Source organism: Cydia amplana, chromosome Z, assembly GCF_948474715.1.
Source record: "Cydia amplana chromosome Z, ilCydAmpl1.1, whole genome shotgun sequence".
NCBI classification, from domain to species: Eukaryota; Metazoa; Arthropoda; class Insecta; order Lepidoptera; family Tortricidae; genus Cydia; species Cydia amplana.
This window is the reverse complement of record NC_086096.1, coordinates 24,012,250-24,025,725: the sequence shown is the minus strand read 5'-3', so window position 1 is coordinate 24,025,725 and position 13,476 is coordinate 24,012,250. Positions and strand designations below refer to the sequence as shown.

Genomic DNA, 13,476 nt, shown 5'->3' with positions numbered 1-13,476 from the left:
TGGTCAAGTAGATCTTGTCAGTATAGAAGGGCGTGAAATTCAAATTTTCTATGCGACGATATCCCTTCGCGCCTACATTTTTCAAATTTGCCGCCTTTTTCTACTAACAAGATCTGCTTGACCAGCTATATTATGGTGGGCAACAAATAAATTCGACCAATCATAGTGTCGCATTGCCTATGTTTTGTCCCTCGCGGAGGCACGCGTATACCACTTCTATAGGATCCTACCTTCTATGGAGGGGACCTATTTTTGGCTTGGAGTAGATCAGGAAATCGTATTATAGATAAATATACTTGGTCAACCAGATCTAGACAGTAGAAAAAGGCGGCAAATTTGAAAAATTTAGGCGCGAAGGGATATCGTCCCATAGAAAATTTGAATTTCGCGCCTTTTTTTACTGACAAGATTTGGTTGACCAGCTATAAAACCGGCAAAAAGTAATTATTTAAAAAAAAACGTTAGTTGCTGAACGTACCCTCGTCGGTAGTACTATATCTCATATCTATGTGTGGCGGCGTGTCTTTGAAAGTCAATGTCAATCATGTCAATAAATAATGACAGATAGATTCAGCTGTACTCATGACTCTCATGAGTTCAGTCTGTTTAGTACTTCTGACGACAGTCACAACTTTACATAAGTAGTTGTTGCATTTAGCGCGAACCAAAATTGAAATAGTTGAGGAGTTAACATAACAGTCTACTGCCGAATTGGTCTTTGAAGTAGTGACTTTCATCCTCTGCTGTTTACAAACTTATAATAACGTATTCATTCTACTTTAATATTATTTAAAATGCTGGAATGGTTTAAAATAACTCTTATACTTTGCGCTTTTGGGACATTACGTGAGATTAGGCCATCCGAACCCTTCGTTACAGAATTTTTAAGTGGAGAATGGCGAAATGTAACCTCCGAGCAGTTGTTTCGTGATGTTTACCCAGTAGGAACTTATTCGTATATGGCAGTCCTAATAGTGATATTTTTAATAACAGATTTTCTGCGATTCAAACCCGTGATAATTTTGTCAGGTTAGTATACTTTATTTATTTAAGTGACATTATTATAACAATTATAAGGCATGTGTTAACTATTGCATAAGCTCATCAAATCAAACCTAACATATCAGTCCAGCTAGACGGAGTGGGAGCATGCCCTTGAGGCAGTTGTATGTTGTATAACTTGTCCATGAACCTCATAGCTTCAGGCATAGGGCCAGTGCCGGCCCGAGCCCTTGATCAGGGTTTGGCGCCCTTCGGAAGTTTTCAAGCATATTTTCCACCCCCCCCTCGCCACACTGTTAAATTAAATTTTAAATTGGACGTAACCAACAGTCCGCAATGTAACTAAAATCGCATGCGAGTTTGCGCGCCGTCTGAATCAACCCTATCTGGTAGCCAAGAGGTAAGAGTGTACGACATTCGTGATATGGAGGAAATCAGAAAGAAACAAGCCAATTGAAGCCTTTTGTTAAAAGTGGCCAATAACTATAGCCACACTATAGCAGTCACCCTATATCCTACATGCCAATTTTTAATACCTTGATTGTACTTTAACTCCAATTCTCTTTATCTTATACCTAAAATGTCATTCAATAGAAATTGCCAAATTACTAGCAAGTTTTGTTTACATAGTTCGCAAGTTCTATTGAATGACACTTTAAAGGCAAACATTATCTTTAATGCATGCAATAGGCACCTGCTAATACCTGTCATATAATTCATCACTAGACACACAACACAAGTATGTGATAAATGAGAACTTTATAACTATTTATACCCCTAATCTGACTGTAAAAAATGACTGAAGTAATGAGAAAGGTAATCATTCTTCGCTTATAAGACCCATGAACCTCTAACTGTATTAAGAATTTCCATGAAATTGAAACCATTTTCAACTGTAGGTAACATTTGATAGGTATCTTGAAAAACTGATTTAATATTTACCTCCAATCTGGGTCGTATTTATTTTATGGACTTATATACTATTAGTCTCTTTTTAGAATTGCATAGCCAATACGCCAAAATCGGAACCCTTATAGTTTCATGGTGTCCATCAGTCTGTCTGGTTGTAGCAGCCATTTTACTTCTAAACTTAGTAGCGGCATGGTAGCGGCTCACAAAATACATCTGCGTTCCAAATTTCAGTTAATTATATCTTATTATGATAAGTTGAGCCATTAATAAGTTTAAAAAACTGAACTTCTCATTTAAATCAGCCTAAGTTCTGCAAAGATACACCCTTTTGCTTGATTGGCTTTTAAAGGAGGGTATTATGTACGGAAGGTACAGAACCCTGCATTATGCGTGGTCCGACACCCAATTGACCGGTTTATTATTTTCAAATAAATAAATAAATATTGGACATTCTTTTATTATTATTATTATTTGGAGCCTGTCGTGTCCCACTGCTGGGCAAAGGCCTCCCCCAATTTCTCCACAAATCTCTGTCTAGTGCTATAGATTAAAGTAGATAGAGATTTTTTTTATTAAAACGGGTTTGTTTAATATATTATGATGGCTTAATTGATTTCAGGGCTGTGTGGAATATCAATCTATGCTATACTGCTATGGACTACAAGCATAGAATGGTTGTTCGTGAGCCAATTCTTGTATGGATTATATATGGCTACTGAAGTCGCATATTACACATATATGTATGCAAAGGTAATTTGATTCTTGTAGTGACTGAGTAACTATGGTAGTTGATTGTTAACGATAATTAGACGTCAGTAGCGCTGGAGTCGAACTTGCATAGGTACAGAAACAAATGAATGAAAGAAATGCTTAAGCCCCGTCTCCATATCGCGCGGCAAGCTATCGAACATTGGCTCGCGCGGCAGCCGCGCGCAATTGATACCGGGCTGGCTCGCGAGCCAACTCGAACAGTGCTAGTAGTTCAGTGATTTTGAAGGCCACTGGTATGTTTGCAGCGTGTGGAAACGGGGCTAACATTCGTCCTTGTCGTAGGTGGAGACGTCGAAGTACGCGCGGGTGACGTCGCTGACGCGCGTGGCGGCGCTGACCGGCCGCTTCCTGTCCGGCGTCACCGCGCAGCTGCTCACGCACCTGCACCTCATGGACTTCCGAGACCTCAACTACATAACATTCTCTTGTAACTATCGTGCCTTTTGCTATGAATTTTCATTTACTTATACTTTTCATTTATTTCAACATTTTCAACAAAATAAAAACACAATTTCTAAGCTAGTATATTTTACAGGCGTTTCTGCTTAATACTAAATTAATTTGAGCAAAAATGTTAAAATGCTTTCGAACAGGTCTGTTTTCCTTAACAGGCCTCATTTCTCGTGAAAGTTTCGATACCTAATAAATTAACTAATTAAGATTTTTTTTGGCGATACGGTTTTGACAATTCACAGACTTGCGGGGTCTACACTCTACAGCTCAAGCTGTTTCACGGGTGATATTTGTTAAAAAAGCGGCCAAGTGCGAGTCGGACTCGCCCATGAAGGGTTCCGTATTTAGGCGATTTATGACGTATAAAAAAAAACTACTTACTAGATCTCGTTCAAACCAATTTTCGGTGGAAGTTTACATGGTAATGTACATCATATATTTTTTTTAGTTTTATCATTCTCTTATTTTAGAAGTTACGGGGGGGGGGACACACATTTTACCACTTTGGAAGTGTCTCTCGCGCAAACTATTCAGTTTAGAAAAAAATGATATTAGAAACCTCAATATCATTTTTGAAGACCTATCCATAGATACCCCACACGTATGGGTTTGATGAAAAAAAAATTTTTGAGTTTCAGTTCGAAGTATGGGGAACCCCAAAAATTTATTGTTTTTTTTTCTATTTTCGTGTGAAAATCTTAATGCGGTTCACAGAATACATCTACTTACCAAGTTTCAACAGTATAGTTCTTATAGTTTCGGAGAAAAGTGGCTGTGACATACGGACGGACAGACAGACGGACAGACAGACAGACAGACAGACAGACAGACAGCCAGACAGACAGACAGACAGACAGACAGACATGACGAATCTATAAGGGTTCCGTTTTTTGCCATTTGGCTACGGAACCCTAAAAACAAAAAGTCCCGTAAAACTTCTTTAGGTATTTACATGCCTAGCCCCTAATACAAAAATAATGAGCGCAGAATACTCTTTTGAGGCGTCTATTTAAAAATGAATTATTTATATCTTTAACATAGTTTACATTATTGTTACCATTTCAGCTCAGATACTGGCCACTATATGGGCATTTTGGTTGCCCTCCGTTGACTTCGGGATCTACTTCCACCGGCGCTCCTCTATCATAAGCAACTTTCAGGAGAATCTCCACCCGCCTAAGGATCTCATTTCACCAAAAGCTAAGGTACTTAAAAAATAACTTGACAATATTAAATAGGTGCAGCGGACTCCTTGCTAATGCTGTTCGTCGATTCCCTCACTTTCCCGACAAACGATCAAGAGTCTGTACATCACTATTAGTGTAATGCCTGAGTGGACGCTCGAGATGGGCGTGCAGCGGGGCGGGGCGTGCGGCGTGAATGTTAAACAAATGCAAACGTATAGGAGCGGCCTTAGTACACGCACGCTGCTTAAATCACTTGCGATCCCGACGACACGCTGCACGCCCCGCCGAACGCTCCGCTTCGAGCGTCCACTCAGGCCTTACACTTACTTAAATATATTATTTCGATAGGAAAACTAAGACTTTTTCATGATTAATTTTAAAGATCTACGCTTGTATTGTGCTCGTGCATCAGACCATGAATAAATACAGTGAGTGTAATCTATTAGCAGAAGCAGGCGCTGACGGCGAACGTGTGTAGGGCGGCGCGGCTGGTGTGGCGGCACGCGCGCGCCGCGTACTCGCGCCCGCGCGTGCTCGCCTGGTCGGCGCTGTACGCCGCCGCGCTCGCGCTCTTCACGCACGCGCAGTACTACATGCAGGTGCTCTGGCAGCAGATCCAGCAGCACGACGAACACAAGGTCAGCTTACCAAGGGGCTTGTCACCAAGTCCTAACGGAACGGTTTTATGGAAGTGTCAATGGGAATATCCACAAAAGCGCTATTGTCTTTATGCCGATTAGAGATCTATATGTAATAGACAAAACTGTCGGCATTATCTGAAATTTAGAATTATTAGCTTAGTACCGACTTATATCTACATCAGTCTAACCCGTTTCTAACGATATCGCTTATAACGTCGAATTTCGAGGACCCGTATTGGTACAGTCAAGACATGAAATATCGACGCGGACTAAGTGCCGACAACATGTATACACGAAACCAATTTTTTAACAAGCAGATACGTCTGCGAGCGATACATGTTGTAGACCAAATAAGATAATATTTATCTGACTTTTGTTGTGTTCCTGAGTTAAAATTTTATTGAGAGAAGGAGAGAGACTGAGGGGCCGATGATGGGTTTCTTTCGACACCCTTTTGAGGGGGGTGCGAGTGGCCTCTTCCGCCTTCCGGCTGCGGAGGCTGTGTCGGGTCGCGCCCCACCTTGTGGGGCGGTCCTTTCGCTCGTCGTTTGGAGGACGGCTGTGTTTCCAGTGTGTGCCAGCTTTATCACTACCGGCCGTTATCCAACCCCGCGACCCCTAGCCTGGTGATACCGTTTGAGCGGGGCCAGGTTTCGGGGCCGCAGAGAAGGCGACCGGCAGCTTAGGCTGGCGTGTGCGTCGTGCCTATGTGGCGTCATCCGAGTGTTGTGTGTCTTCTTCTTCCTTGTGTAGGAGGGCTCGGGGTAGCTGCCGAGCCCTTGGCTGGTCCGGTGGCCGCGTGTAGTGCGGCGCGATCCCTCGAAGATGGTCGTGGCTGCAGTTGTCCGCGCGGTCGTACATGCCCCGCGCAAGACGCTCGACGAACTCTTCCAGGCTGCTCCACTTCAGGTGCTCGGCGATGGCTGCGTTGCTCCTGAGGGGCCGTGTATAATCTGTCGTTCTTAACCCTTAAATGCATAGTGATGCATTTATACACACAACATAAACATCAAATGTTATGCATTATTAAACAAATTCTATTTGTTCTTGTATATTATTTCAATAGTAAAACTAATAAATTTTCCGAATTATTACATAAATTTACGCAGTATTTTAATTCATAAAAATTACATTTGTTTATAGACGAAATGTCGGAAAATTTGGAAAAACCTGGAAGTTGATGATTTTTAGTATGTGATTTTGGGCAGATTTTTCGGGGTTTGTAATTATTTTATATTTACAAACTTTATCATAGGAACATCATAAATAGTGTACCTTTCTGATGGCAGTTAAGATTTTTCCTATACCCTTTACAAATACCTATATATTTCCAAAAATATGATTTAGCCTATGCAACTTTTAACACTGATTTCGCAATGAAAATCGATGATATAATTTTTTTTACTATTTTTCCTAGAAACGGCAAACAATTATGTGATACATATATTAATTTCGGCCAAAAAGAAAAAATCATGCATTTAAGGGTTAAACATGATTTGGTGTAGATGGATTACAACGGGGCGGTGGAAGCGGCGACGACGCTGGCGGGCGCGGCGGGCGCGCTGGCGGCGGCGAGCGCGGAGCGGCGCGCGCTGCCCGCCGCCGCCGCCGCCGCGCAGGCCGCCGCCGCGCTGCTCCCCGCCTACCTGCCCGACATCTACCTGGCCTACGCCTGCTACGTGCTGCTCGGCACGCTCTTCCACTTCACCATCACCATGGCCAGGTTGGTATAGTTAACCGTGACAGATAAAAAATAGAATGTTCTAATAAAATGTAGAAACATAATAAAAGCAATATAATAACAGTCCACTGCGAAAAAGCTCTTGTTTTAAGCTCATATAGGTTATACTTATAAATGTAACTTTATGGTATTTTTGTGCTCACTCTACAGGGTGCAGCGGCAGAATAGCCAGTGATATAGGCTACATGACTAATTTTCATTTATGGTATCTATCGATCGGGTTTGTTTTTAGGAGGACCCATTGCATTAAAGTAACACAAAAGTCAGAAACTGTAGTCGAAGGCCGACAGTCGCACTTCACTCGCGAAACGCCCTAAACAAAACGATAAGGGAACGTGACGTCAAGGTCTCTGGGAACCCATCTTGTAGTATGGACAAAACAAGAAAATTGCGTTTTTGTCGGTGAAATATTGCGTTTATGTATATAAGGTACTGTTACACATGCTCTAAAATAGCATGCTAAAAAGCGTGCTATTGAGTATGCTCAATACGAGCATGCTTATGAGCAGTTTACATTTGCTAGCAATACGCATGCTAGTTTTAAGTATGCTCCTGAATAAGCATACTCAAAGCAAACACTCCAAATACACATGCTATTTTATAGCGTGCTCTCTCGCTCTCTGTCAGTTTTTAATTCGGTATGGTACACAGACCTTAAATTCTTAATCTTAGTTTTAATGATTTTCAAAGTCAAGGACGCATCCTCCATGTTCGTTAATATGTCTTGGTACGCATTATTTCTAAAAACATTATTTTTATACTGCGGTATGCGGGGATTCCACAAGCACTCGTTATTTCGATACAAATTTACAAATTTGAGCGTTTTTTCGTCGCCCCAGCGAGACATTTTGGCGTTAAAATTGTTCATGCGCACCTGTTGCAAACGACTGATCGATACTAGCATGCTCAATAAGCAAACCTGTTCACACGCGCTAAAAGCACGCCCCCCTCCACCCGCGCTGCAGGTAGCATGCCCAAAAATCGCACGACCGTTGATTTTTGAGCAAACTCAAAACGAGCATGCTCATTATTAGCAATGTTTCGACACACATGCTACTAAGTAGCAATTGCTCAATAGTGGCATGCTTTCGTGCTAGAAATCAGCATGTGTAACAGTAGCTATACTCGTAGTTGCTATACAATATTTTTTTGGATGAAATGTAAGGAATCGAATGGTACCCTTACTTTTATCGTTATTGGAAGTTGAAAAAAAAAACTTAAATTTTGAAATGTTCAGGTCCTGTATTTTTGTAATTTTTAAATATTTTATTTTAATATCCACATTATTGTGATAAACTGCTCGTTTGCTATCTATTTTACTACATTTTGTTATAAAATTCAACATCATCCCTATACATCTATGCTTCATTTGATCACTATTCACTCCTCAAAGTACCTCGCTACCCGACTACGACTCAATAACAAACTGAAACAAACCAGCGTCATGCAAGGAATACTGTTATATCGTTTCAGTACTAAAATAGCGAGTCAGCTGAGCGACGAGAGCTGTTTCGGGCTGATCTTCGGCATCAACATGTTCTCGGGCGCGGTGCTGCAGTCGCTGCTGACGCTGGTGCTGAACCAGGCGCTGGCGCTGCGGGCGGACGCGATGTACGCGGCGCTCGGCGCGCTCTACCTGCTGCTGGCGGCCGGCTGGCTGCTGGGCTGGGCCGCGCACGCCTGCCGCCAGAATAAGGCCGCCGCCGACCACTAGCAACCACCGGCTGCCTCCTAACAACTTCCGCAGGCAACTACAACTTTATAATATTTTTCAAACTCGATGGGTACGCTGACAGGTGGCATTTCAATATAATTTTGCGTTTGTATGTGACGTTTTCAGGTATAAAGTAACAGTGTCGGTTGTCGCTGTTGTTAGCCAAGAAATCGTCTTTAGTAACTTAAATAAGTATTAGCTACCTTTTGCATAATATTACATGGATTAAAGCTCTGTTTTCCTAGGATAGCGGCCGTGTCCATACAAAATAATACGGCTAAATATGGATGTAGTAATTGTAGTAGTATTTTGTATCGAGACGGCTATCCTAGGAAAACAGAGCTTTAGATAAATGATTTGTATTTATTTTATGTAATCGTAATGCAACGCATTCATAAACAGTGGCGGATTTCCCATAAGGCACAGTGGGCACGTGCCTAGGGTGGCGAGATATTAGGGGCGGCAAATTGTGACAAAAAAATCGCTGATGATAACAAGAAATAACTTAAAATTAAGCCAGGCAACGAATTCTCAAAAAAAGGTATAGAGGGAAATGATTTCTGGAACACAATTTTTGACTTCGTAACTTTGTTTGAACTAGTTAGGATGTGAACATATCAAAAGTCCCCGGCCGTAGCCCTTGAGCCGGGGGAAGAGGGAGGTTTGTTGAAGGTCCTATTTTTCGGATTTTCGCTTATATCTCGGAAACTATGCGTTCTAACGACTGGTCATTGTACAAAATGAAAGCTGATTAAATTTGCTACAAGTTTTATTTAGTACAGTTTTTCGATATCTTGAGGGACCTCCACAGTTGTGCGAGTGTGGCGTCGATTTCACAGATTGTTCACGCCTTTGCGCCTTGTTCCCCGTTTTTTCTAACGACATTCAAAAGCGGCTATCTCAAAAACTAAACAGATACCTATCGAAAAACTCGACTGTATAAAACTTGTAGCAAATTTAATCAGCTTTCATTTTGTATAATGATCATGTCACAACGACGCATAGTTTGCTAAGATATTATAAGCGAAAAACCGAAAAATGGAACCTTCAAATCAAACCCCCCTACCCCCGCTCAAGGGCTACGGCCGGGGACTTTTGATATTTTCACTTCCTAACGAGTCCAAACAAAGTTACTAAATTAAAAATGTGTCCCAAGCATTTCCCTCCATACCTTTTCGTTGCCTGACCTAAATGTAGTCAATATGATGGGTGCTGATGCTGAAGGGGCGGCTACAGGGTCTGGGCCTAGGGCGGCAAAGACTGCAAATCCGCCACTGTTCATAAAGTACAATTGAGTGACAATTTGTAAAGCTTTTTTGCAAAAGCATAAGACGCACCGATGATGGTCAGTTGAGAGTGCTGCTGTTACAGATGTAGTGCATAATTGTTTTCCATCGTATTTTCTAGGAAACGTTCGTATTTGTCATGCTACTTCAGTCAACCTCAGTACTTTTTGTACCGAGACTGACTGAAATAGCAAGACATGTTCGTACGTTTCCGTGAAAATACGATGGAAAATATGTATGCGCTACATCTGTACTCTGTAGTACACAGGTTTTTATGTACAGTGACGGAATTTGAACGTTTATCACTTTTCGATTCCATATTATTATATAAGGTTCCAATGTGACGAACCTTCACATTCCGTGACTGTACTTCACACCTGATACCTATCTGTGTAGATAATTAGATATTGTAAATTGAAATAAAAATAACATTACACTGTGATATAATGTGATTTTATATACTAGTACTATAGGGTGTAGACTGTATTTAAAATAAATTATTTTACACCATGCATGAAATAAAGCACCAGAAGATTAATAGAGAAAAACGTAGACAGCAGTTATTTTTAGACACAATTTCTATTTTAAAACCCGTATAAAACTATAAAGAATAGGTAATTTGATTGTGACGTCACATGCCAGTGTTTCATATAAATTCCATAGTAGCAAAATCGTTTTGATCGTTCGAAAAAAGAAACTGATTTGACTAGTACCCTATTGTAGATGTTAGTACCCTCTACCGGCCCTACCAGGATCTAGATTTGATCTAGATGTAGTAGTGTACTTATTTATTTTGTGTCGTGAATTGTCCTATGGTTTTTCATTTATGGTCCATTTTATTATCTACCTTATTGTAATAATCATATAGTTTATTACAAGGTTTTTGAGCAGCATTAGAACAGTGTTATGGTAGCTAACAAATTGATGGGATATATGCATCTGCCAAGCCTGATATAATTTCTTACAAACTATCTGACCTAAACCCTAACTAACCCAATGAATGGACAGCTTAATACACCTGCACTTACTCAATAAGGTATAGTACTTACATTTATTTTGCTGATAAGAGAAAAACTTTTCGTAATGAACCTTTACCTACCATATGAATCACTAAGTACCAAGTTCCATTTTTCCCTCGTACTAAACGACAAGCCCGCAGTTTTGCGATGTATACCTAATGTATAACTTAGACCTTGTCTGGTATATGACGCTGCGTACAGCGTCGAATTAGGGTGTCTGTAAATAGTGTAAATACAGCACGTTTTACATAGAATTTGCTGTTGCACAGCGGACGGCAGCGACCGGAGACCCAGGCCTTAGGTATTCCATCTCGCTGCTGGGTGTGGCCACTCTAAGTTATGAGCGCCTCTTTATACCACGTAACCACCCGCGGCTTACTTAGCACTTTATACCTTGTACCGCTACAATACGACACCTAACTATCTAGGTCTTGTTACCCGCACAGTTACGTTCGGAATAATCAATATACCTAGGCATGTATGTATACAGAGTGGGCGAAAATAACCGTAAAAACTTTAACCGCGTTTTTCCTGATGGTATTTCGTAATCTACCCAGGGCCGGATTAACCCTAAGTCAGAGTAGGCAACTGCCTATGGGCCCCGCCTCGGCTAGGGGGCCCCGCCTCGGCTAGGGGGCCCCGGCGGCCCCGCGCGCGCCAAAAACAATATTTGTTTCATATGGCCAAAATTCATAAATATTGTTTTTATTGTACCTAAATATTTATACCTAATACCTACTTAATGTCCAATATCAGTTTCTCAGATACACAATCATTAGATGATTATGTAAATTATGTTATTTTATAGATTTAAAGTCTGTAATATCGAGCTCGATTTTCAGGCTCCCGAGGGCCTAATACTTCATCTCCAAGTAACTCTTGCACATATTATTGTCGAGTAACATTTGACGATTGGTTCGTGTCAGAGCGCTGCTTTCTTACAGTTCGACCTTCGGCGTCGTTTTTTAACAAATATAAACATTGATTTAAGAAGCTTGGCCTTTTGCCTCGCATGAAAGCTCACCTCGCTGGTTATAAGTACGCTTCGGGCTTGTTAAGTAATGTGGAGATTGCTGAGCTCGACCTTCAGCCTCACTTTTTACCTCCATTTTTGGTTTGTCTTCAAAATCTCCTCTTCTTCAGCTTAGCCTGCGGTCTCGCTTTTTAATACAATGGACATTGGTTGGCGTCTGTGCTCTAGCTGAGCTTATCCTGAAGCACGGCTTTGACCTCGCATGAAAGCTCTGCTCACTGTGGAACTTTGGATTTTTAGGTCCGGCCCGGCCTTTTTAACACGCTTTCACAATTTTTTAACAAAAAATTTCGCGCTCGCTGCGCTCGCGTTTTTTGCTGCTTTTCTGGTTGACCCTGTACCTACATGCTAACTTGACTTGTGAATCAATAGTAATTTAAACCTATGGAATATCTTTATTATTACGTTAATTTTAATCATGTGGCTCGGCGTATGGTATTATGGTCGGACAATCGCTGTTCAGCCTCGCACAATATTTAACTACCTATTGAGAAAAAAAGGGCTCTACCCACACTTGACGCAAAAAGGAATCGGCAAAAACTGATAGAAAAAAGCTTTATGTCCACGCAATAAGAGCGAAAAAGACATCGCTTGGCATGTTCGGATCGGCTCAACCGACACCTGAAGGTTGAAATTAAAACCACAAACTTACTTCCCTGAACTGAAAAATGAACATTATGTATCCAGAATTGACTGTAAGGGCCTAAGGGGGCCCCGAGCATTGCACTGCCTAGGGGCCCCGACATGCTTAATCCGGCCCTGAATCTACCTAATCTAAATTCTAATATTTATCTTCCGGATGGATTCGGCCACGACGACTGCTGTCAACTCCGTTGCTATCGCTGGACTCGATGGTGTGCTCCGCAAGTGGGTGACGGAGCCGATTTTTTCAGTAATGTTCATTTCAGTACAAATCGCAGTTTTAATTTAGTGTTTTTCTCGAACACAATACATAAACTTCGTTCACTTTAAACATCCCTTTCACTTTCGATTTTAAAGCCAAACATTCATCTTTTGGTGCCACTACTCTATCTTATTTTACTCCTAATTAGACGGTGGAATCTATGGTTATTCGCCCATCCTGTATTAAGTGTAAAATGTACTTATAATTAAGTAAATAAACTAAAATTGAACAACTCTTTACGTTCAAACTCAATACAAACACGACTTTTAGTCTAAAGAAGTTTATAGCAACTAAACAGATATTATAATTAACATTTGGCTGTAACAACATACTTATCTATAAAATGTAAAATATATATATATTTATTTAGTATGTAACACATATTTAATTTATGTAATTTAACATAATAAGTAGGTACAATCGTTTTATTACAGTTGATAATTTTAATAAGAAAATATAGTTATATGTTGTTGTGAAAAGAGAAGAGTCATGGAATGTATTGGGCCCCATACATTCAATGGCTCTTCTCGTTCCGCACAGTCTCTATAAGTAAATTGATTGCTGGGAAGACAGTGATAGAGCAAGAACTCTCGTACTTGTGTACGTACGTCGCTCAGACCTAGTCAGTAAGGTAGAGCTTCCCCCTTCAGCTCTACCAACCTTTTGTAAAAGTGGAGCATGTGTACAAACGCGTGAGATGAAAGGGACGAAAGAGCTTGTAGACGCTCTTCCCATATACACCACATTTACCTTAACTTGTAACTACTCTAAATAAAACTAAGCCTCTAGGTTCTCAGAAAATATATTTTCATT

The 13,476-nt window shown here is 40.8% G+C and overlaps 1 protein-coding gene across 1 annotated transcript; it reads left to right on the top strand.

Moving 5' to 3' along the window:
• Positions 1-653: 653 nt before the first annotated feature.
• Positions 654-8,421, top strand: LOC134661001 (thiamine transporter 2-like). Its single transcript, XM_063516896.1, has 7 exons — positions 654-1,029; positions 2,534-2,664; positions 2,968-3,112; positions 4,204-4,343; positions 4,772-4,963; positions 6,472-6,689; positions 8,181-8,421. Exons 1-7 carry the CDS (start codon positions 795-797, stop codon positions 8,419-8,421), a joined length of 1,302 nt encoding a protein of 433 aa, XP_063372966.1. The 5' UTR covers positions 654-794.
• The last annotated feature ends 5,055 nt before the right edge of the window (positions 8,422-13,476 follow it).

Excerpts from the sequence above, each read along its gene's own strand:
- LOC134661001 (XM_063516896.1), top strand. The coding sequence starts at position 795 with ATGCTGGAATGGTTTAAAATAACTCTTATACTTTGCGCTTTTGGGACA. Across the intron at positions 2,665-2,967 it reads ACACATATATGTATGCAAAG|GTGGAGACGTCGAAGTACGC; the intron begins GTAATTTGATTC and ends TCCTTGTCGTAG. Across the intron at positions 6,690-8,180 it reads TTCACCATCACCATGGCCAG|TACTAAAATAGCGAGTCAGC; the intron begins GTTGGTATAGTT and ends ATATCGTTTCAG.